The 26,752-nt window shown below is 34.4% G+C and overlaps 1 protein-coding gene across 2 annotated transcripts in view; it reads right to left on the bottom strand.

Annotated features, from left to right (window-relative positions):
* LOC129952267 (G protein alpha o subunit) overlaps positions 1 to 26,297 on the bottom strand; it is a 213,206-nt gene extending 186,909 nt beyond the window's left edge. Inside the window, exons 1-2 of one of the 2 annotated variants that reach the window (XM_056064773.1) lie at positions 25,957 to 26,297; positions 19,545 to 19,790 (exon numbers count right to left, since the gene is read on the bottom strand). In XM_056064773.1, coding sequence (XP_055920748.1) covers positions 19,545 to 19,662 — 118 coding nt within the window. In that variant the 5' untranslated portion in view covers positions 19,663 to 19,790; positions 25,957 to 26,297. Of the gene's footprint in view, positions 1 to 19,544; positions 19,791 to 25,683; positions 25,928 to 25,956 lie in introns of those variants that run through there. The other variant, XM_056064778.1, reaches the window with a different exon arrangement.
* Positions 26,298 to 26,752: the final 455 nt, after the last annotated feature.

Genomic DNA, 26,752 nt, shown 5'->3' with positions numbered 1-26,752 from the left:
GTTAGCTTATTGCCAGCTTCAAACTACGATCAGAGGCTCATCATAATTGCATTATAAAACCAAGCATACAACTTGCATTATTGACAATAAAATTAATGTGATGTGTAAACTCTACGTTGGAAATGAAATAAACACCTAAATCTTTAAATTTGAAAATGCGACAGAGTTTTTGCTGTGATATACAATAATCAAATACACTAACGACTCGTTTTTTAGTAAAAGTTATCGTCTGGCGTTTTAAAGGGTTGAGGGCAAGGCTATTTTTCCCACTTGTAAACGGATACGATCAAGGGTGGACTTCATAATCTTAACAATTTTCAAGTCATCAGCAAAAATGAGAACTTCACTTGAGCGTAGACATGACGAAACGTCGTTAATAGACAGTATGAACGGAAAAGGACCAAGATGGCTTCCCTGGGGAACACCAGATTGAGCAACAAAAGTTTCTGAAAGACAATTTCTAAATTTTACCTCATAGGATCTGTTTCCAAGGTATGATTTGATCCAATCTAAGAAAAGTGGCTTTGAGAGCTTTGAGTTTAAATAAAATAATTCTATGGCTAAGTTGGTTAAAAGCTTTAGAAAAGTCATTGTATACACAGTTCTAAAGCATTTGAACATATGTTTGAGAATGTGAGGAGATTAGTACCAGTTGATCTTTTTTTCTTACTTAAAAATGCTACACTTTCACAAACAGCTTGTTCAAACACTTTAGGAATGCAAGAAAGCTTTTAATGGACCTGTAGTTGTCTATATCCGACTTGTTACCTTACTTGAAAATTGGTGTTAGAAATAATTTTTTCCATAAACTGGGAACTTTGCCTGTTTTTAGAGAAAGTTTTAACGCGAAAGCGTTACAGATATCAACAGTTTTATCTAACGAAAGGTTCTTGTAAGTGAAGTTAACTGGAAAGCGATCTGATCTTTTCTTTAATTTTACAAGTTTCCAAAATTGTTTAGGATTCTCTTTCAAAGAGGTGCCCATATCAGTAACATAACAAGCGTATACAAAATTAGAAAGAGACTTAAATTCATTAAATAATTCAACATAAACAGGGAAGTTGTTTGGAGACAGAGTTTTGAGATAAGTTTTGCATGCCTTATGTCTTTTGCTACGAAGTAAACTCAATTCTATCGTGTACCAAGGGTGGTTAAAGTTTCTTGATTTCTTAGAAGGAAGATTTTTTTCTAAACAATTATTAAGGATCTTATAAAAAATTGAAACTGCTTCGTCAATATTAGAAAATGCTAAAGTATCAGCAATTCCAGAAAAGGTTAAATTTTCAGACAAAAGTAATGTTGGTTTTTAAGGCCTGTGGTTGGGTTGAATAATTTATTTCTAAAGTTTACACTTAATGTTTATAAACATAACAAATAGAATTTGGCCTTGGTTTAAACCGTCTGCCAGATGCCAACTTATTTTTAACATGTTTAAATTTACAAAAAAAAATTCTTTAAAAAGCTTTAATAAAAATAACATAATTTTCTGTTTTAAATTAAAAAATATCATACAAAAGTGATTTTAAATAATATATGCTATGATATGAAATTTACATAAGTTAAGTTAAGTTGCTGAAACAAAAATGGATATTTATTGAATATATGCAATGCATTTAAGGAAAAAAAAAAGTTTTATAAAATTTTTCAACCGTCGACAAAATCTTTTCTATACTTTATGGTTTTAATGCAATATTGGTATAGGATTTTCCACTTTTCTCCATTTAGGACACATATCGACTCTGATTCATTCAATGTTATTTTTTGAAAGTATACAAATCTCAATTCTTTTAAAATGGGACACACAGATAAAAAGTGAAAGGACGTTTCTTGCTATTGCTGTTACACAAGGAGTAAAATGTTCCCTGGTCGTTAAAGTAAGGTCTATTATTAAAATTGAGTATAACTCTCCTCTAACACGGAAAATATTTGAAATTTCAAACAAGCTCAAATCATCGCGAATATAATTAAATTCGTTCAAATTATACCCCTTCGCTTCTTCTATTAGATTTGATCGTATTCGAGCATTTATTAATTCTAGAATGTTTTTAATTTTTCTTTAATATATCCCACACAACAAGAATATATCCTTTTATTTTTTAAACCAGCTTCTTTGGTAGACGGTTGTCATTAAATGAAAGAACTTTCATAACATACTCGGAGTGCATTCTTAAAGTAAATAGATATACAGGTGGCAGTTCGGTTTCAAGAAGAATCAAATAATTGGGAGTTGTCTGGGGTAAGTAAAAAGTTTTTTTTAGGAAAAACCGTTGAAATTTTGCCACCAGTTAGTTTCATCACCAACTTCTAAGTTTTTTTTCATTTAAGACCCATTTTCATCCCTGCTGTGGTTACGAGTACCTCTACTTGGTTTGAAAATCATTACTTTAGACTTTGCCGTATTATCACCAAATTCCAACTTTCACAATATATACTCAGTTTATTTATCATAAGCTGTAGGCTTTCCGGTGTGTCAGCTCATAATAATAAGTCGTCGGCATTAACAAACATTTTATTGTTAGTCCTGCAACCCGAATCCCGTTTGGCAAGGCATCCACTATATCATTTATATATAATGCAAATAGTAAAGGAGGCAATAAGCACCCTTGTTGGACCTCACTTAAAGTTTGGAACCATCCTAACATTTTCTCTCTATCCCAAACTGCCGCGAAAGTATTTTCATACATATTCTTCAAAACATTTAGAACTTCCGATGAAATTCCTAGCATACTTAATTTATAAAAAAATGATCTCCGATCTATACTATCAAAAGCCGCTTTAAAATCAATAAATAGGTATTGCATACAATTTTAGTCTGTTTTAATATAAGAATAAGAATAAGAATAAGAATAAGAATAAGAATAAGAATAAGAATAAGAATAAGAATAAGAATAAGAATAAGAATAAGAATAAGAATAAGAATAAGAATAAGAATAAGAATAAGAATAAGAATAAGAATAAGAATAAGAATAAGAATAAGAATAAGAATAAGAATAAGAATAAGAATAAGAATAAGAATAAGAATAAGAATAAGAATAAGAATAAGAATAAGAATAAGAATAAGAATAAGAATAAGAATAAGAATAAGAATAAGAATAAGAATAAGAATAAGAATAAGAATAAGAATAAGAATAAGAATAAGAATAAGAATAAGAATAAGAATAAGAATAAGAATAAGAATAAGAATAAGAATAAGAATAAGAATAAGAATAAGAATAAGAATAAGAATAAGAATAAGAATAAGAATAAGAATAAGAATAAGAATAAGAATAAGAATAAGAATAAGAATAAGAATAAGAATAAGAATAAGAATAAGAATAAGAATAAGAATAAGAATAAGAATAAGAATAAGAATAAGAATAAGAATAAGAATAAGAATAAGAATAAGAATAAGAAAAAGAATAAGAATAAGAATAAGAATAAGAATAAGAATAAGAATAAGGATTAATCGTTGAATAACCTGCACGAAAGCCTGCTTGAAACTCAGTAAGTAATCTGTTTTCCTCTACCCAAACTTCAAGCCTATGTAAGAGGATGCCGGTAAATATTTAAGCAATACTATTCATAATAGAAATGCCTCAATAATTCTCGACTCTAATATCTCATTTCTTATGTATTGGAAAGACTATTGATTTTTTAAAACTTTCAGGTACTCCTCCCGTATCTAATATTTGAGAATATGACTTCGCTAATTTCTCTATAAAATTATGAGGAACATTTTTGAAAAATTTGTAAGGAACCCTATCATTGTTTAAGACAATGAGTATCTCTTATGAGGTTATATTTTCGTGTAATGCGTTTATATCTACGAGATTTTCAGCGTACTGCACAGGATTTGAAGTGAAAATAGGTTAAAGTAGAGCCTTAAAATAAAGGGCTAGTATATTGGCATTTAAAATTTTACCAATCTTAAACTTTGTTTAATTAAGTTCCTTAGCAATTTTCCACAAATAGTTGGAATCTCTTACATTGTTTTGATTCGTTGTAATTTTCGAAAAGTATTCTTGTTTTTTACTTTTACAAAGTTCTTTGTAGTAACTGTTGGCTCGAACATAAGATTTACGAAATAAATCCCCGTTTCGAGTTTTCGCAAGCTTTAGCAATTTGAAAGACTTAACTTTAGCTTTCTCGCATCAATCTAAATCGAACCATTTTTGTTTTCCTCTGACAACACACATTTTATCAGTTGACGTAACCGAATATTTAATAGCATTGGTGAAAAGATCAATTTGCTCATTAAGACTAACTGAGGTAAAATCGGTTTGTTGAATAATTTCATTCAGTCTCATATGATACTTGAGCTTATCCCGTTCTAAGACTAACTGACCTAAAATCGGTTTGTTGAATAATTTCATCCAGTCTCGCATTATAATTGAGCTTATCCCGTTCTTTCCATAAGAGGGGTAAATATTCGCGTAAAGCGGTCTTTTGCATAGTCTTACAGAGAACAAAAATCGAAACGTGTCAAATCGCATGATCTTGGTCGCCAATTAGCGTGAAATTACGCGATCATGATCTTTAATCTTTTGCTAATAAAAAGTTTAACTGATGGGAAAGCCAGGAAATCAATCAATTCAAATCATCAGCAACACTTGCAATAACAATATTTTTGAATGACTTTGCTTAAATCACCAGTTTTGTTGAAAGTTTCATCATTGACACTTCAAATGACAGCTAAATTTGACAGGTGTTTAATCCCATAAATATCAATTTAAGACCATGTAACCCTATAAGCAAGCTGAACCTTATATTGTAACATTTTTATATTTTAATAAAACTTTAAAACTATATTTTTTCACATAGACCAAAGATAAGTGTTAATTTTAATTATACTCAAAATTTAAAAATTTCATGAGCTAACGGTTAAGGAAGCACGTTTTATGATCTACATTATAGTCGCATTAAAATTTCTGTCAAATTTTGTTACATTACCTAATAAAATATTTTTTATATCTAAAATTTTATTTTTCTCATGAGACCTCTAAACACTGTTTCTGGAAAACCTACATAGATAGGTATGGTTTTTCGTTTTGAAAGCAATTTAATTGAAAGTAACTTGTGGGATATTATGTTATAGGTATGTTGTGTATCTGAAAGTTCTCTATGAACTCATTAATTTTATAAAAAGCATTTTACTGAAGTAACCTTAAGGGCAGTTTATTCCAGAAGCGGTTACATGGGTAGGGGAAATAAAAACTATGAAGGATTTTAATTCTCTCAGAATTATGAAGGTAAAATTCGGTGCACATTATTAAAATGCGAACAAAATTGTTAAAAAGCTTGACTGACAATTGAAAGTGTAACACAAGAATGACATATTAAAATGCATAAGTGTTTTAAACTATAAAAAGTTGTACTTTTCACAGCTTTTAATAAAAAAATGTTTTTGATTTATTTCTGAAATCAAATTTAAAAAATCGATACAATTCAGTGTGAACTAAGTGTTACCTTATAATCATTGAACACACCCATCGTCAAATGTTTTTAACAAATCAAACGTCAAAATGACTGTTGGGTTCTTTAATTTTCTTTTAATATTACAAAAGAATGACATTTAACATAGAGTGTTTCTCAACATTAAAAGTTGCCCTTTTTTAGCTTTTAATGAAAAATATTTTTGATCTTGTTTTTAGTCAATTTTAAAAATAAACTCGATTCAGTGAAAACGAAGTGTTACCGAGTAATCAATGAACACATCCAATATCAAATCTTTCTAGGAAATCAAACGCAAAATGACAGTTGTTTTCTTCAATTTTCTTCTTTTTTAGGATATACCTTTGATTTTTGTAATGTGATAAAAAAGAATGACATTTAAAAATACATTAGTGTTTCTTAATGTTTAAACTTGCACTTTTCTCAGCTTTAAATGACAAATATTTTTGATCTAGTTTTTAATTTATTCATAAAATGAACTTCAATTTAAAAAATCGATACAATTCAATGTGAACGTAGTGTTACCGTGTAATCATTGAACACACCCATTATCAAATCTTTGAAACAAATCAAAAGTCAAAATGACAATTGGTTTCTTCAATTTTCTTTGAGTTATGATTTTTATTTAATTCTTTGAATTACCAATTCAATTTAAAAAATCGACAACTACTGAAAAATGAAATTATTAATGAAAAAAGAAGTGTCAAAACCATGTCCAGTCTATGTAATCTAGAAAGTTTAAACGATTTAGAAAATGTTGACACAATTTTACTAAGTAACTAGATGATTTTACTAATGTTTAACGATTCTTTCTATCTTTTGAAATTTTAGTGACTTCAAAATCAAAAAGTGTTTTTCTTCGCTGTATCTTTTTAGGGCCTGTTTCTTAAATTTGGGTTTGTTTGCTATTTTCTTTTTCGTGAACTGTCACTTTTAGATCTTATGAACAGATACAATTTTGAAAATGAGAAGACTATTTGTTTAAAAGTATGCGCCCTGGTATGTTTACTACGAGTTCTACAAAGAATGTTAAGTCAAACAGAAGTTTTTAAAAAATATTGTCTGACTTCAATTGGAAGTGAAAATATGTCTTTGAGCAAAATCATATAGCTACGATCCTGAGATGTACATAATTTCCTCCTTTTATACTTCATATGCATTCACTTTTAAAACAGGTATACTACATATCTACACAATATTCATTGAAAGCTGTTAAGCAAAAGATTTTGTATTCACAAAGTTTTATTTATACATAATTCTGATGAGAAATAATGGATTTAGCCTAAAGCCATAGATTATAATGCTCCTAGAACTAGGCAATGACCATATTATTATTTTTTTTTTCGTTCTGCGATGGATGACCTTTAACATCAACTTCAATACATACTTTATGTGTATGCATTAAAACCCCCAAAAGGGCATGCATACTATATGTAAAATACTTAAATAGATACATAGATACAAAAAGTAGATATGTACAAGGGATAATACCTTAAATATGTACAAAGTACAACATCGAACATCTTAGCCAGCTGAACCGATGATGTTGACGACCTACCAACAAAGTCGAAGACGTCTTCGAGGACGTAAAGTATAATAGAAAATACCGACGTCTATAAAAAAAAATATAGATATAAATTTACTACCACTCTTTTTCCCTTTATGGCCGCACGCTTCGGCTTCAAATAAAAATAATATGCGTGCGAATTTGTGCTGCCTCGCAAAAGAGTCCCATAGTAAATTTATATAAAGACTCGTATATCTATATAAAAAGAGTTAACATCTTTGTGGATAAAGTTGGGCGTTTATATCATGTTGCTATTGTGTCGGATGGTGGTTTAAGTCTTAAGTGTTTCAATTCCAGGACTTGTTCTTCTAAATATGAAACGAGGCTTTTATGTTCATATTTTTCTTTTTCACCGACCGACCTACCTTACCTACCTACCTGTCTATCTTATTTTGTTGTTGTATGCTATATTGTGTTGCAATGGTTCTTTGGAAAATATAATGCCAAACAAACGTAAAGCGTAAACCACCTTGTTGATGACTTACATTTCTTTTCTTTCGTTCCTTATTTTCTTTTTTGTTTTGTTGTTATTTTTTGTTATGCCATAAATTGCATACTTTTAAGTGGCATTGTGACGTGGCGGTGATTGTTACATTATAAATACGCAAATAACTGAGTGCTTTTAAGGAAAAGTAAGGCTAAAGAATTATTAAATGATATATGTATGTGTAGTGGGGTATAGTGTTACTCTTAAGAAACTCTTAGTTATATCCTGTATCTACAAGCAATTTATATATGTATGTAACTCCTACGCAAAGTAACACACAATCTAGTAAATCATGAAAAATGCTTTTAAACGAAATCAAAGCAAGGATCTGTTTGGAATTCAAAAAGGCTTCAGATTATACACCATGGTTCTTTGATTAATGGATTAGCAGAGGTAATTAAATGTATAGATACACGATATAGTTTGATTCCTGTTCGAATTGAAAATGAGGTATGTTATATCATTAGATGATAAGAGGAAGGACTTTTACGAGGAAAAATTTAGAATTGTTTGGGGCCAAGCAAAAGATTTTGTTGCATCTTTGGCCTTGAAATAAATATTTCTCGAAACATTTTTATTTTAAGCACTTGTGTAAGGGAACAATTCTAAAATGCAACAGTTTTATTGTCAATTCTTTTAATGTGTTCATAAATTGTAAAATGTGTTTCAATGAAAGGTTTTGAATCTTGAATATCCCGCTATTTGAGCAGCTGTCATTTTTGAAACGTTCATATTTTGAACAACAGCGCTTATTTGGATGCGGCTTCGTCATTGGAGCCAGACTTAGGCAAAAAGTCTTGAGCTATAGGTGCATCAATGAGCGCCTCATGACCATACGCATCAAGGCTAAATTCGGCAACATTAGCCTGATATGCGCGCACGCCCCCACAGAAGAGAAAGACGACAACACCAAAGATATGTTCTTCGAGCTCTTAGACAATATATATTAGCAGTGTCCTAGCTACGATATTAAAATAGTCCTGGGCGATTTTAATGCCAAGCTATAGGAAGGGAAGACATCTTTGGTGGAATAATCGGGAAAAACAGCCTGCACGACGACACTTCCGATAATGGATTCAGGCTCATAGATTTTGCTGCGGGGCGAAACGTCATGGTAGCCAGTACGCGTTTTCCACACCTCAACATCCACAAAGGAACTTGGACTTCTCCAGATCAATCTACCGTCAACCAGATTGACCATATTGCGATCGACGCCAGACACGCTTCCAGCATTATGGATGTACGAACTTTCCGAGGAGCTAACATCGACTAGGACTACTACCTCGTTGTAGCCAAGGTAGCACTTCGGATTTCCAGACCCAAGGTAAAACAGGGAGGTGCTGGGAGAAGGTACAACGTCAAACGGCTACAATAGCCAGAGATCGCCAAATCCTTTTCCGACCGAGTTACAAGTAACCTCTCTCGAAGTTCTCTGCCGCCAACACAATGTATCGAAAACCAGTGGCAACAGTGCCAAGATGCAATCAGAGAAGCCGCCTCTGATGTGCTGGGTTTCAAACAGCCACCAACAAGGAACCCCTGGTTTGATGAGGAATGTCGGCAGGCAAATGTAGCCAAACAACAGGCACGCAAAGCGGCACTGCATAAAAGTACGAGAGAAGCTCGTGAGCTCTATGAGCAGAAGAGGCGAGAGGAACGCCGACTTCTCAGAAGGAAAAAGAGAGGTCATGAGAAGCGTGCGGTCGAAGATGTTGAGAGGTATAAAAGCAGGAATGAGGTTTAAAAGTTTTATGAACAGGTGAAACGAAATTCACAGGTACATAAACCTAGAACCGAATGCTGCAAAGACGAAAATGGAAACATCATAGTGGATGCGCAGTGAATGCTGAGGATATCTAATAAAGCCAGTGGAGCGGATGGCTTGAATGCCGAGCTCTTTAAAGCAGCTGGAGATAAGTTGGTTAGGAGCATGCACCAACTTATCTGTAAGATATGGTCGGAAGAAAGCATGCCCGATGAATGGAACCTCAGTATTGTTTGCCCGATCCTGAAAAAAGGAGACCCTCTTAACTGCACCAACTATAGAGGAATAAGTCTACTTAACATCTGATAACACTTAACACTGATAGGTCCTTATCAGTGTGGTTTTAGACCAGGAAAGTCCACAGTTGATCAAATATTCACATTACGGCAGATCCTGGAAAAAACTCAAGAACACCAAATCGACACCCACCATCTTTTTATCGATTTCAAGGCCGCATATGACAACATCTACAGGGACAAGCTGTATAGAGCCATGTCTAGTTTTGGCATCCCTGCCAAACTCGTCCGTTTGTGCAGGATGATCATGGAGAATTCATGCTTCTCCATAAAAGTTGGAAACAACTTAACAGAACCTTTTGATGTCAAAAAAGGTTTTAGACAAGGTGATGCGCTGTCATGTCATTTTTTTAACGTCGTGCTTGAAAGAATAGTGCAGAGCTCACCCGTCAACACTAGAGGCGCTATCTTTCAAAAGTCTGTAAAATTACTGGCATATGCTGATGACATTGACATAATCGGAAGAACTCAGCGTGATGCCAATGGGCTTTTGTCAGTATTGAGGCAGAGGCGGCAAAAATGGGTTTAACGGTTAATGAGGGCAAAACAAAATACATGCTGTCGTCTAGAAAGGATATACAACACCGACGTTTTGATCAAAACGTCACAATCGACAGACGTAACTTTGAGGTAGTCAAGGACTTCGTCTACCTAGGCTCCGCAAAAAACGCAAAATAACTCTTGCTAACCGCTGTTTCTTTGGACTAAGAAAGCAATTGAGTGGTAAAGTCCTCTCTCGAGGGACCAAAGTGTTGCTATATAAGACCCTTATCATCCCTGTCCTGCTATACGGTGCAGAAGCATGGACCATGACAAAAGCGGATGAAAGCACCTTGGGTCGCTTCGAGAGAAAAGTTCTTCATGTGATCTACGGTCCCGTATGCATCGAAGGGGAGTGGAGGAGAAGATGGAACGACGAACTGTACGGGCTGTACAGCGACGTAGACTTAACCAGAAGAGTAAAAGTCCAACGACTAAGATGGCTGGGTCACGTAGAGCGCATGGAAATCAATGCTCCGGCCCGGAAAGTCTTCGAATCCACACCCACAGGACAGTGCAGTAGAGGAAGACCGCGGATCAGGTGGCGCGCACAAGTGGAAGGTGACCTCACCCAACTTGGAGCGCGAAACTGGAGACATCTAGCTAGGGACCGAGCTAAATGGAGAAGTTTGTTGGGTGAGGCCCTAGTTCACACAGGACTGTAGCGCCACCTTAAGTAAGTAAGTAAATAAGTAGAAAACCCATTTCTTTATAGTAAATCTAAAATCTTGACCATAAAATGAAATAATATGCGTTTTTTTTTCTTCTTGAAAACTACACGTCTAAAAAACATCCTTTAAAAAACCCAGTCTACGTACCAAATATAAATTTTTCAAGCTAACACGAGTTTTAGTCAACATAAGATACATTTATGATGGTAGAAAATAATTGAAGAAAATTTATTTTCTTTTATTCAAAAATATTCTTTACTTTTGTATTGACAAAGAATAATTTTTCAAACTAGCTTAAATTTTTCAGTGACTTAATAAAATTTTGAAAATCCGTTTAGGAAGCTTGTTTAAAGTCAACAATTTGTTTTCATTAATTTATTCGAACACTATTTTCCATATAAACCCTTTTTCAACCTACAAAATCCACCCCTGAGTTCACATGTGTCTTTTCCTTTTTTTTATTACAAAAATCCATTTCATTACAATGTAAGGTAAGTCATTCAACTTTGCTGCCATTTTATTTTTGTTTCCTGTTTTATTCATCAAAATCCCTAAAAACGAAAACTCACTGAATTTAATGTTTCTCAGGTAGGTGTTACTGTTGTTAACATTTTCCCAACATTTTTTCTCTTCTTTACTAAGGTCAATGTCCTCATTTTTATTTTTTATGTTAAGGGTGTCAGAAGGGTAAAAAGAACCATTTTGTATTTAACTGAGTTTGTTTTTTTTTATTTGGTCAGGTTTAGAGTGCGTGAACATTTAACAGTGTACAGTCGGCCATCATCGTCGTCCTCATCGTCATCGACGTCGTTGTCATTAGGAAGCGTTTACATTTCAATTACTTTTTTTTTATTATACGTACGAAAAAAAAGTCCTTCCTTAAATTAAATTGAAAATGTCGGAGGACTTTAGATGAAGAGTTTCAAAATACTAATGATATGCAGCATCGAACCTTTTTAATGAGAAAGAATTATTAACAATCTTATATTGTTGCTATAAACAATTTGTTTTTATTGTAAAAATTCTAATCTCACTTGAATTGTCATTTGAAAATTCTTTAATTAACAAAAACTTGAAAATTCGTCACTATATTATTGCTTAGTTCCATTTTTTCAGAAGCTGACCAAGTCATTCAAATTTTAGTAGATAACCACTAAGTAATTAATATTTTACAAGTTAAATACCTCCCAAGCTTAATGCACTTCTAAATCACTATATCATTTGATCACATACAAAAACTGTATAAACATAATATAACTAAGCCTATATAGATATTAACATTTTATAGCTTTTAATTAAGCACCATTTTAGCATAAGTACACTTATTATCTAGTAGATACATACTTATATGGATGTATATACTCTCACCCTTAATACGAGTTCGTTAGTTTTAGGAAGAGGTCAACCAACATCATAAACACCAAATGCATAGCATGGCTTTGATGAGGCTTGGTGAAGTTTGGTGAGGCTCATCTTACTAAATTGACTCTTTGATATTGCTGCAACACAAATTTCCGGGTCAATTACAATGAATTTTGATTGCGCAAGGACGTTGTTTTTATCACACACAATCTCTTTTAGCTTATCCTAGCCTAGCAAACATCCATATCCAGATGTGGCATCCATCAAATGCTGCCAAAAGTGCTCGCATCAACCAGACCACATCATAAAAACTTGTACATCTACGCGTCTGTCGTATAATAGGTACAGTTAAATACATATATATTCATATAGAACTGATTTACATAGTGAGTGATGGATCGATTAAACGGTAATGGAATTTCCAATTGACCACAACAACTGACCACACCTTATACCATTTGCTTTGCAAAAGGCGACGCGTCTGTTGCTTCCACAGCTACCGCGCCCGCCGCTTCTGCCACCACACCGTTCCGAAGCCGCCGAGCACCGAACCGAACCGCTTAGTTCCATAAATTGACAGTGTCAACTGTCTGTCTATCATATTCCGGTCGGTCGGACGTTGTATTGTCCGACAGGTAGCGGGTGTGGGTTTAATAATTAATTTGTGCGTGTAGGAAACATATCCAAGGATTGCAAAAAATCACAGGTGTTTTTTCGAGGGTGATTTGAAAAGATTTATGATTGGTTTGTGTGATCCATTGTGTGCAGTGCAACTAAGTACACATAATAAAAGCATAATTAACGGAAATGCATTTATAGGACTTAGCGTTTGTCTATCTATGTATAGGCTTTAGCTTTGAAACTCTTCAATATGATCAATTATTTGTATTGACATTATTTAAATTCGTAAAGTATTCAATTAAGTTTATGAACGAATATATCTACACACATAGAAGGTAACTACATGATACATTTATAACTTAATTTAAAAGAAGAATTCTCCAATCCCTGGCCGGATGAAAGGGATGGTGTAGACTGCTCTGCAACACCAATGACCGTGTCAATTGATAGTTAGCGTCATTGGTTAAATTGATATTATTAATTTCGAGGTCAAATTTAGTCAATTTATATTAACGACCACACATCGTTTGGTTTCGCTTAACTTTAGGAGGTTAAACGTTTATTTTAAGAAAAGGTAAACAACAAATATTATTATAGGCCAATGACCTTAAGGACTGATTTTTTTTAATGGATACGAGTGAAACTTTGAGCTACATACAAAAATATACTATTGTGTTATAAATGAGCTCATTCATTGCTTGGTAAGGAATGTGCTTTCCAAATTGGGTCTTAGGGTGGCTCTTGAGGCTCTTTTGCATATCAGAACACTTGAATGTTACTCTATGAGTTCTAAACAACATAACCAAGCAAAAGCTGCATTGCCCCAACTGCAAAGCATTTTTCTTTTAAACCTGAAAATTCATTTCACAAGAACTCGAAGTATTAATCAATTATATGGCTGTTCTAATATCGAGTATTTTGTTAAAGTAATAGAACTTCCAATAGAGAAAGTATCCAATTAGTTGACAATTCACCGTTTTCCCGTGTTTTGTTGGAAAATCTATCCATAGTGTAGTAGGATTGATTTTACACGACTAACAAAAACAATATCAGTATGAATACTACCGATAAAAGTTAAAGTAGAATCTTACTACGGATTGGTATTTGACATTTATACGAGTCTCGAATGGAGCTAATGTGATTTCGTTCTCAAATGTTGGTACGATTGATATTGCTTTGGTATATCGATGGCTGTGTTTGTTGAGTAATTGTGCATTTGGAATTAGGTGTGTTTTCAATTGGGGAAAAAATCAATCTATTACTGTTGATATTACGTAGTCGTGCCATAAATACTGTTACAACTATTTGAACCTGTATAATTTGACATTCAGCTGCATACAACAAGTCACATAAATTGTTTTTAATAACTACAGTTATATAGGTTTAAAATAAAGTATAGTCTTAATTCTACTTAACAAGTGCAAAGACGAAGACCTCAAAAGAAGAAAAGGGCAGTTGTTGCGCTACATAAAGCTGGAAAATCTAATTCTTTTATTTACAAGTTGTTAAAAAACCTCGGTATTAATCGAATGTTTGAGTGGCGTACAATTAAACGTTATATGGATATCTTAAGCGCAAAAGATAAGCCTCGGCCCGGTCGTCCACGAATTGTGAGGACAAAAAATGCCGTTCGCGCAGTGGCAGCTCGAATTTTCCGAAATCTCCTTCGTAAGCAGAAAATCATGTCACGAGAGATGAATATTTCAAGAAGAACTATGTCGCTATGGGATGGGTGCCTACCGCCGAGTGACTGAGTAGAGATTAAACAATGCCTTGAAAAAAATTAGGCTGGAAAGAGCAAAAGCATTACTCAGACGTTACGGTGATGGAAGGTATCGTAAAATCATGTTTTCAGATGAGAAAATTTTCACCATTGAAGAAAAATACAATCGCGAAAATGACAAGGTCTATGCTCGGAGTTCACAGGAGGCAAAATATAAAATTGGTAGAATCGAAAGGGGTTATCATCCAAGTTCGGTAATGGTTTGTAGGGGAGTGAGCTACGGAGGCACCACAAAGCTGCATTTTTGTGAACAAGGTGTAAAAACAAAGGCAAAAAACTACCAAGAAGACGTTTTAAAGGGAGTTTTGAAACCACTCAATAATTATCTGTTCAATTAAAAGCATTGGGTGTTCCAGCAGGACTCATCCTAGCCCACAAAGCCAAATCGACCCAGTTGTGGCTGGAAAATAATGTTCCTGAGCTCATCAAGGCATCAGATTGGCCCTCAGGCAGTCCCGATCTCCCGGAGGATATCCGAATTTGAAAAGTCTGAAATCAAGTTTGGTCCGAGCAGTGGGGAATTTTCCTGAGGAAAAGGTGCGTGCTGCTATAGACGATTGGCCGAAGCGTCTCAAGGCCTGTGTTAAGGCTAAGGGTGGCCACTTTGAGTAGCAAGTCAAAAATATTATTTTTAATTCTATTTTATATCATACTTAATAAAATTTATAACATATTTGATATTTGTCTACTTTATTTTCAAAGAAAAATGTGTAACCGTATTTATGGCACGACTACGTATTTAGTTTTGTTAGTGAAAATGGACAAACTGGGCTTCTTTTCTAAGAGAAAACAATAAAAAAGATATTTATGTTTGGTATGTTTCCACCAAAGGCTTATCTCAGTTTAGATTTAATAAATCTTCCACCGCACAAGAAGATTTAAAAATGATTAAGTATGACAGCACTTTCTAAAATGTAAATGGCGTTTCGATGTTTCTTATGAAATGAAACATGTTAATGTAGTAATCTACGAACAAACCCCCTTGTTGAAGCAATTGTTAAATTCACTTTTTTTATAGAATCTCAATTTCCAGATGTTTTCTTAACATTTCTTCTTGAAAATTGTCCATTTTCTAGTTTTAGTTAGTTTTTTGTTTGCTAAGTTAATTTTAACTTTTGATTTTCACAAAACTTTCTTCTATTTGTGTGTTTTTTTCTTTAATATTATTTTGACAGATCTTCTTTCAGTTGCACCATTTTTTAAACACAAAAATCTGGCTGCTATATATGTATGGTATTCCAAAAAAAGGTAGTTTTTGTTCGCAAAACTTATAGATTACTATTATCGTCAAATCATCTTCTGCGTTAGTTAAGAAAAATCTCTCAAGCTATCAAGTCAAGTCTACTTATGTCAAAATCATAGTTCATTACGTTTTTTCCTTCAACTGAAAGCTGAACTTTATTACTCTATGATCAGATCAGTTCATCGTACAAAAACTACCAGAAATATTATTGTCTTCAAAACACTCATCAGGCAAGCTACAAGTTCACCAATATTTGTATTTTGTATTGTAAAAAATATTACTTTTCTTCTAATTTGACAAGGAACCCACTAACACAAAACATAAAATGGAAGTGTTCAGAAAATAAATACATCATAGAGTAATAAAGTTCAGCTTTCAGTTGAAGAAAAAAACGTGATGAACTATGATTTTGACATAATTAGACTTTGTTTTTTTTTTATAAAGTACAGGCACTCAAGGGGATATTAATACCCTTAACACGTTTACGGTTAATCACAGTGCGAGTATTAGGAAAATAGGGAAATTTTAAAGAGGGGATACACATTGGTCTTAAAATTTTTAATATTGAAATGGGAGGGGAAAACAGAGTTACATAAAGAATCTCAATACCTAACAGTACATCCGAAATTGAGCTCGAGGGTAAACTGATGAGCATTTCCGGAAGTGCGAGTATTACGGCTGAATTGTTTGAGGGGTTAATTCTATTTGCAACTGGCTAATTCGACAGAACTCGTTTGTAAAAGTATCTGTAAAACAATGCTGCCGTTGAAGTTCCACATCCGAAGGACAAGGATGTGAATCTAGAAACAAGTATGTATAGCTGAGGGTACTGTCGTCGGCGAAACAGTTTAATGGATTAGAAGTGGCAGACATAAGATCATTTATGAATATAAGGAAGAGAGTCGGAGACAAAACGGAGCCCTGGGGGACACCAGCATTTATTTTATGAATTTCAGACTTAAAACCATCCAATACAACTTGTATTGAACGGTTAGAAAGGTAATTTCTAATTCAACGAAGAAGAGATTTATCAATTCTAAAAGCACGCATTTTCGATAAAAGAGCTTGGGGTAAAACTCTATCAAATGCCTTTGAAATATCAAGTGCAATAATCTAACTTTATCCAAAACGATGTAAAGATTTGTTCCACTGTTCGGTGAGATAGACCATGAGATCACCAGTCGACCTATTGCTACGAAGCTACGAAGAAGCTTTCGTTCTTCAAGATATTTCTTAAGCTGATAATAATTCAGCGTTTCCATGACCTTGGAAAGAAGGGACGTGAGTCCCTTTTTTAGGGACAGGCTGGACAAATGCTATTTTCCATCCATTCGAAAAGAGACCTGTAGAGTAGGAAAGATTGAAAAGCTTACGCAGTGGTTTTGCCAGTGTTGAAGAACACCTCTTCAGAACAATAGGGGGAATACTATCCGGACCAGCGGATTTGTGTATGTGAAGGTCTTTCAGTACTCTTGCAACTGCACGAGTGCAAAAGAAGAATTGGCTTTATCAATCGAGGTCATATAGGGAGGGTCATTGTGGACAAGCGTTGGAACCGAGGATATCGTGGTGTTTCGTACGTTTTTTACAAATGACCAGAAGTTTTTACTACCTTTGGGATATTGCAGTACTTTTATAATTTCTGATCATGCAAAAATTTGGTTCATCGAATATGACCATTACAGGTCTATCTAGCTTGTTTGACCTTATTCCGGTTTTCCTCAGTCGGGTTTTTCTTTATAACAACGGAAACTTACATCTCTGAACCTAATAACTTCTTTACAGCTCGAATCAAACCATGAGTTCTCTTTGGGTTTAATAGATTTCCTATTCGGGATAAAATTTCTCATTCCACAAAGAATTAAATTTGTTACCATATCTGCGCTAGAATGGACGTCACTAACAAGGAAGCATAGTGACCAGTTAAAGTTCCTGAAGAATTCATTGAGACCGTCCCAGTTGGCTTTTTCATATTGCCAAACGGTTCTCATGGGAGTTTTTTCTTTAACTGGGTTTTTTTCGACATGAGAATTTAGCAGATACGATACAATGGTCTAATGTGCCTAGAGGCACATTTATTGGGGTCAGAGGTTAGAAACAAGTCTAGGGTGTTGGCGGATTGACCTGCAACGTCAGGGATTCGAGTTGGCTCATCCACAAGCTGAGTTATTTTATTTAACTCAGCAAAGATCCCAACATACCTTCCTTCCGGTGTCGACTGGCCAAAATAACGAAGCCAAGAAGAATTGTGTACATTAAAATCACCGGCAATGAAGATTTCAGTGTGAGGATAATGGGCAACAATTCTTTGGATGCAGTCAGACAGAGCATTAAATTCGTTGAAAGTTGAATTTTTGTCCAGATTTGGACTTCGATATAAAAAACATGCGTGGATGATGTGCTTATTTAAAGTGAATTTTAACCACATGAAGTTAAAGTTTGTGTTAGAGCAAAAACCATATTGTGGCTGAAGTTGGTATGCAACATCATTTCTTATATAAATGGTAAAGTAAAGTTCCGATTTTGAAATGTATGACACTTGACAAAAATAAGTAGTTGCCTTGGTCAAAACTAACGTCTACCTCAGCTGTCATTTGAGTGTCAAAATAAAAGTTGCTTTTTTGACATTTTTAATAATGAATGGATAAATAGTGGCGATCCATAAATAGTAATTTTTTGTACACAACCCGATTATTATGAACATCAGTAAAATTGGGAGGACATTGTAAGAAAGTGTAAGTGTCACTGAAATCATAAAGTCTGTGCATCACCAATCGAAAAAATAACTGCTGCAAATGATGCAAGTGTTTCACTCAAAAAACAAATATTACTCATATATAATGCCAAGATGCAATCCGAATTATCAAAAATATATATAAAATAAAATGTTCATCAAAAATGTATGGATATGTTTGTTTGTAGTTTTTCTTTTCAAACCGAACACTAAATGATCCTATATAACGTTAACACTTAAGTATAATTATTCAGTTAAGACTTTTGCAGAATTTTAAAAGAGCAGCAAGGTACACGTAAACGTTATTTGGCTTTTATCTAATTTTAAATATGCATTTCAATTTAAGATCCAGTAAAGATTTCAAAATAAAGAAAATAAATATAAAACCTCTGAAATAAAAAGAAATGAATTCCCTGTAACTTCTTTAAATCCTTTGAAAATTAACTTTTGAAATGGAACCATCTGAAAAAGAATTTCAAGCACTTCATAAAAAAAATCAAAAATGTAGTGTCATCATCACAAAGAACATGTCTGAAGGATCAACACACAACATGCAAACACAAACTGTTGCACTATTAATATTATCGTCCTCATAATCTTCCCTATCAACTCTGCTGCAAAGAGAATACTACTAGACACCTTTCAAGACAGTTAAAATATATATACAAAAAAAACTGTAATATTGTTTCTTGGATCCTAGCCAAGAGAAAGTCAAAATATAATATAAAATAAAATAAAGGACAACAAGTACAAATATTTTCCTCCTTCTTCTATAACTACTCATAGTACTCGTAGGATAAATGAGAAAAAAAAATCATATAACCAAAACTTCCCAACAGGGGGCGGTATAGTATGTTCAACATAAAAAAATAGAGTTAAATTTTGTATTAATATGAACACAACTTTTGTAAATCACCGCCAGTGGTAGTTTTATATATAGAAAGTATTTATTTTTTGATAAAACCAAAAAAAAACAAAGTGAGAAATAAGACAAAATAAAAATGTTTAAAAAAAATAAACACCTAAAAGTATACTATGTACTCACCGAGAAGCAGCAATTTAATATCCTTTGCCGCTTGAATTCCATCCTCTTTGAGATTCTTTTCAATGAGCTTGGAGCGTTGAATTGCGGCACGTTCCTCAGCTGATGTGGTACATCCCATTGTTAGTTAAATGTGGTGGTTTACTTTCCGTCTGTCTGTTATATTATATTTTTGTTAAAAACTATATTGCACTTGTTTTTTTGTGTTTTATTTTGTTTTTGTATTCAACTTCCAATTGATAAGAGTTCCTGAAAGAAGTTTCTATTAATTGATGACACAAACACACGGACTACACGAAGAGTGCAAGCAATGAAAATCGAACAAATCTCAAAAGCCTAGTACAAAACTTTAATACATTTTTTTTTTATTGAATTTTGTAAAAAGAGAAAAATCATCGTTGAATGGAAACCCGCTCCCATTTTTTCACAATTCTAGAATATGAATTTAAAAATATATGCATACTAATTGATATCGCACGATTGAACCCCTTGTGCCACCTCCATCATATAATTTTTGTAGACGCCGCTGCTCTGCGTTGTCCGCCACAATCATCATCGTCGTAACCGACTTCATGAATGATTCCGAGATCGAGCCAAGAGCAATTGATATTCATTGAGTTACTATAATTCACGCATAGTTATGGGTATATGAGGTGCCTACTATTAGTCACAGAGTAGTCCACAGAAAACAACTTGGAATTGGAAATACAATTAAAAATTTAAAAACAATAAAATGCAAACAAGTGAGTGCAGTTCTAACTTATTTTGTTTTGTTCTCAAAAACTACTTATATAGAGAACAGAGTTTGTAATATTATGAAATGTAGTGCGGTTTTATACTTCTTTGGTTCGGATGTTCAGAAACTGCATAAAATTTGTTTATTTTTCTAACTGTTAACGCACGTATTTTACACGTACATGATATTAATCATCGAGATGAATTAATGGTTTTATATAGGTAACTTTAACATCACTGAAAATATCTCTGAGGCATAGGAATTGAGGAATGTGAAAAATTCAATATGAAAGAATTATTATATTATTATGATGATGTTGAATCATAAATATAAACTTATTTAGGTTCTAAAATGCTGATTGGAGTTAAATCCCCCTTGTCGTCCTAAAGCAACAAGGTAGGTGCATATACATGCATCATTAAGTATCTTTAATTTCGAATTACTTTCTTCAAGTTCATGAACTAAGTACACTGGTGTGAGAGATATAATTGGTCTGCGGTTGAAAAAAAAAACCCAACCTACATCCTAACTATTTATAGCTTAGAGAATCATCTAAAATAAATTGGCACAACTACCGGGATGACGGTGGTCAATATAACAAGCCAAGTATATATTGGCGCCCAGACCTCTCAACATGTAACGGGATTTCAATAGTTCAATAGGCCTTCATTTTTTTTATAATAAGCACACACTCAAGGGGATATTACTACCCTTATTATGCAGAGGCACAGTGTGAGCACTAGGAAGAGGAGAGAGGGTTTAAATGGGGGTGCACATTGGTTTTGAATTCCTGAATATTGCAATGACTAGGAAAGACAGAGTGTGGTAAGGCATTCCACATTCGCGTAGTACGGCTAAAGAACAAGAACGAGGGTATACTGATGAGCATTCTTAGAAGCGCGAGTATTACGGTTGAACTGTTTAAGGGGAGGAATGCAACTGGCTATTTCTCTAGAGCATAAACCATTAAAATAACGATAAAAAAGGGTCAGACAAGAGACCTTACGACGATGTTCAAGCGAAGTAAACGATCTTATGATGATATTATCATCTATCAATTTAAATGCTCTACGTTCAATACCATCCAAGAGGCTTTAGTAAGCTGCAGATGGGAGTTATACTCAAGCTTTGGACGTATTTAAGTCTTGTAGATAACAGCCAGATCAGAAGAGGTGAAATATTTCTTGCATCGCCTAAGGAAACCCAAAACACCTTGCGGCATTTTTGGCGACATCGCGTATGTGATCATTCCACAAGAAGTGGTTGGTGACACACATACCGAGAATATCGAGGTGTTCAGTCTCATTGATGCAAGTGCCAGCCATGGATAATGGCAATGGGGGTATATCTCGCTTTAACGATACAAGACAGCATTGCGTTTTCGAAGCATTAAATTCCACGCGGTTTTTTGTTCCCCATTGAACAATGCTGTTTAGGTGCTGTTCCACATCCGAAGAAGAGGGATGTGAGTCTGAAAACGAATACGAAAAGCTAAGAGTACTATCGTTAGCGAAACAATGTATTGGATTAGATGTTGCAGACAGGAGATCGTTAATAAAAATGAGAAAGAGTGTTGGAGATAGAACAGAGCCCTGGGGCACACCAGCATTTATTTTATGGTTTTCAGACTTGAATCCATCCATATTTGAGCTGTTATCACTTTTGGATTTTTATAAAAAAAATGTTCAGTACAGCTCATTTCCACCTCGGAGACAAGGTCGAAAAGGCTCTCTATTTCTTAGATGTTACTGTTTAGTGCGGTTTTTAGGCTCTCGAGTATTTGGCCCTTACCTTTTTGAAAATCGGAAGAATGGTGAATGTGATCTTCAGGAAGAAGTTAATGGAATGGATATGATGCTGGAACCGCACCTATTTATTATAAAGGGTGATTTTTAGGTATTATCTTTTTGGCAACACTAGTTTAAACATCTGACGCTCACACTATATTTACATTGTTGGACATTAAACCACCAACACGCTTACGTAGAGTGCGAACTGCAGAAAATATAGTAGCTGTATGCATGGTGGGAGATTTGAATGCAAAAATTGGTAATGAAGCGAGAAATAAAAACCGAATTAGAGGGATAGAGCGGAAGTCTAAAGATACATTCTGCAACGGTAAGGGAGCAAAATTATTGGATGTTTGTAACTCTTATGGTCTTCAAATTATCAATGGAACCAGCTGGGCGGATAAAGAAGGCGAATTTACTTTTGTCGGCAATAAAGGTAGTTCGATAATTGATTACAGCCTTATTAGTGGTACTTGGAACGACCGAATAATTGAGTTCAAAGTTGCCCTTTTCGGATGACTTTCCATTAGTTGTGATTTGTGGACTTTCGATGACAACTGAAGACTCAAGCCCTATGAGACTCATACCAAAACTTAGGTGGAACCAAAAAAATAGAGTATACCAAATATATCTTAACACTTCATGCTGATTCCTCAAGAATTTAGGGAATCAATCATTTTTCCGATCCACAAAAAAGGAAGCTGGTTTGAGATGTTTAACTATCAAGGAATATCTTTTTTAAATTCGTGTTATAAAATATTTACAGCTGTTCTGCAAACACGGCTCAATAAATGGATTAAAGAAAATAAACTGGTGAACGAATCTCAGGAAGGCTTTAGATCCGATTACTCAACAATCGATCATATCTTTGTTCTGAAAAGCATTGCTGATTCATTTATAAGAAGAAGGAAGAAGTTATACGCGTTTTTAATGGATTTGAAGTCTGCATTTGACACGGTGAATAGGCAAGCTCTTTTCTATAAGCTCTTTGGTATGGGAATTTCGTTAAGATTTAGAAGAGTCCTCGAAAGCCTGTATATGGATACTAATGCAACAGCTTGGAATGGTACTGAAAGGTCGGATTGGTTTAGAACTGAATCAGGCGTTAGACAAGGTTATACGATGAGTCCAAGCCTATTCGCTCTATTCATCGAAGGCTTAGTCGATTTCTTACTTGCTGTATCGAACACGCGGGAGAATTAATTAAAGCACTCTTGTTTGCGAATGATATTGTGGTTCTCGCGTCATCTCCAGAATTACTACAGCTTATGATTAACCGGATTTTTGAGTACTGCAAAATATGGAACCTAATAGTAAACATGGAAAAGTCCAAGATCATGATTTTCAAGAACGGAGGAGGTTGAAACTGCCTTAATGAAAAATGGAACTACAATGGTGAAAATATAGAGATTGTCAAAGAGTTCAAATACCTTGGAGAGATTTTTCCAAAAAATTAAATATGGAAACGCATTTAAGAGAAAAGCTTACAAGTGCAAATGCCGCCATCAGCGCACCTTGGAGTAGGTGTTTCTCAAACAGTAACATCGCACACAGCACTAAGTACATTGTTTTTAAGGCAGCAGCAGAATCAATCTTATTCTATGCAGTGTGGGGAGCGAATGAAGATGTGAAAAAATTGTTACGCTTCTACGTTTAAAGGATCTTCCGACTGCCACCGAATACGCCGAACTAATTTTTACCAATGAAGCCAAATATCTTGGTCTGATATTGGACAAAAAATCAAATTGGAAAAAAGCTAAAGTAGCTCTTTTCCTTTCCAAGACAGCCATAGGAAGCAAATACCAATACTTATGTACGGCGTTGCAGTATGGTGGACTGCACTGGAGAAAGTCACATACTACGACAAACTCAGCAGAGTCCAACGCACCGCATGTCTTTGCTTAAGTGGGGCATTGAGAACCACACCCTCAGCAGAGTTAGACAAAAGGATCCAAGACACATAAGGGAGTTGGTAGTGGTGTGTACTTAGCATCTTATTCCGCCTCCCTTATAATTTTAGCGTCTTCCAAGCGGAAATTTTAGCGATCAAAGAGGTTCTCTAATGGCTAAGAGAAAATGTGATATCAACTTCTGATATCCTCATCTTCTCTAATAGTCAGGCTGCTATTAAATCCCTTGACGGTTTCCCAACCAAATCCCAAACGGCCCTCGATTGTCAATCGTCTCTTATGGAGATGGTGCAACAATTTAACATTCACCTATGTTGGGTGCCGGGCCACAGAGACATCACGGAAAATTGTAGAGCCGATGAACTCGTTAAAAATGATTTTGCGGATTTTAAATCCGCAGCCACTTTAACCTAACCTAACCTAACCTACTGCAAAGTAACATTTTTGGTGAATGGGCTCTTGGAATGTTGGCCGAAGATTCACATTTTTACAAAAAAAAAATGTGTTTAGCGACGAGACTCATTTTTAGCTCAACGGGTACGTTTAAATTAAATCAATTAAACTTCTTATTTTAATTTTGATAAAAACCGAGGATGAGCGCCAAAAACGAAACTCTCGCGAAACTCTCTTCGCCCAGACAAGACCCCTATTTCAAAATTCTGAGCCGCTGTTGACCAGGATCATGACGAAGTCAGTACTCACATATGGCTCTGTGCCTTGAGTTCAAGAGAAAATTCTTATAGCGAATTTCTGGCGATTCAAGAGCAAATTAATTAAGAATCGCAATCGAAGTTGCTGTCGTGACAAAAATTAAGACCATCTGACTCCTGTGAGCATGTAAACTAGATTACCTCGGAAAATGGAACTGGATGACATCAGCTTTCATAAGAGATAACTAGTAATAGATTTAGTAAGATACCAGGACCAAGACCGGTTGTCAAACCATTGATGTATACTGACACCGAAAATAAGAAAATATGCTACGTTTTTTTCTTTTGATTTAGTAATGAAGACTACAGCTGACTTTAAAGCAAAATCCCTTAAAACAACCATAAAAAGGGTAATAAAAGAGACATTACAACTTTCAAGCGACATTTCTTAGTTTTGGTAAAATATATTTATTTTAACACCAGAATATAGTTAACTAATAAATTTATAACAGGAATATATTTATGAAATCAAAACTAAGCTAACATAAATAAAATGCACTATTTAGCTCTAGCTCTCAAAAAATTGCATACTTAAAAAGAAACACACATTTCAATATGAGCAGCTGTTAAGTTTTTCTGTTAGAGATGACGTCGTGCACCTTTATATAGAATCCACAACTGATAACAAAAATATCTAACTGGAATTCAGAAAAAGCATATCGTCGGAAATGGCTCCTCATTGCCAGAATTCTAAGAAATTATGATGTCGCCTTGTTTGTTTGCCGACAAGAAGCAGGTTTTCTGTTATCAGTCTACTGCGGAGGATGTAGAACACCTTGCTACTGACTTAGAAGAACCATCAAGTGAATCTATCAACTTGAACAATTTGTTTAAAAATCAAATTTAACAAACACCCCGCCTTTCCCTCCTATGACTACTCTCCTCTCTCGCTAAAACCCTTACTTAAAAGGAAAAAGGGTGTATGCTCTCAAGACAAGTCAAGAAAACACATCGCCACTGAACTGAATAGAATAGTTGATGATGAAGTACACTCACCAGGAGACAACGAGTAGCAGCAGCAGCAAAAGTACTGGCAAAGCAGCTGTCAGAAGTGGAAAACTGGAAAAGCCCTAGTACAAGGAAGAAAAATATGCAAAAGTGGGTGGGACACACTAGGGATTCAATTTCAATTCACTGGCAAAATGCACACAGAACACTTCATTTGCTTGCACCGATCGCGTTAAACACAACAAATTCAATCGATTCCAACCGAATTCACGATTTGTTTAATTTAGTTTTTTGATTTATTTTCGAATTTGAAAAACTTACTCTCGCTTAACAACACAACTCACGGGGAAAAAAGCGAAAAGCCGATGATTGGGATGATTTTTGATGTATTCGACGTTTTTTCTTCTCTTGGGTGAGTTTACTCTGGGTTGGTTTTTTTTTTGATCGAGAGGGAGGTTTTTAATTTCGAGTTTTTAATGGGTAAAAATACACTTTTGGTTTTTGTTTTAATCGAATTGATTTGGAAATGGGATGAATTTCAATTGCCGCTCGTGAATTTGCTTTGAAATTGGAATTTAACTTAAAATTTCGAGGATTATTTGCACTTGGTCAAGCAAAAGCAACTTTTTAGGGTGGAAAAAAATCGAACGTTTGACAGTTCACAAAAAGTACACAATGATGCGTTCGGGAATGCGGTTCGATTAAGAAATTGTAGTAGATTGATAAAATATGGTTGTGATGGATGGATGAGTTCAGCGGAATAGTTAATTAAGGATAAGTAAAACTTTATGCGGTACTTACCGTTACATGTAATTCGAAGTTTTCTTATAGCCTTTTCACACCAAACCCAAAACCGAACCGGTTTTCGACAAAAAGTTTTCGAAAATCGTTCACACCGACCACTTACACGTTTTTATTTGACATTTAAATTTGTTTAATGCCGGCTGTCAAATTTTGTATTGATGAAAAAAACATTTCAGAATGAGCCGCAGAAATTTCGATATACTCAGATACAAACTTTAGCCTTATGTACGTACTTATCAAGTTGGTTTTCAGGAAAGTAAAGATCTATACGAGTTTCAAAAGAACGAAGAACGGATGCTTATAAAATGAAAAT

This window comes from Eupeodes corollae, chromosome 3 (genome assembly GCF_945859685.1).
Source record: "Eupeodes corollae chromosome 3, idEupCoro1.1, whole genome shotgun sequence".
Taxonomy (NCBI): Eukaryota; Metazoa; Arthropoda; class Insecta; order Diptera; family Syrphidae; genus Eupeodes; species Eupeodes corollae.
Note: the sequence above shows the minus strand (reverse complement) of the source record. Positions and strands in the feature narration are given on the sequence as shown.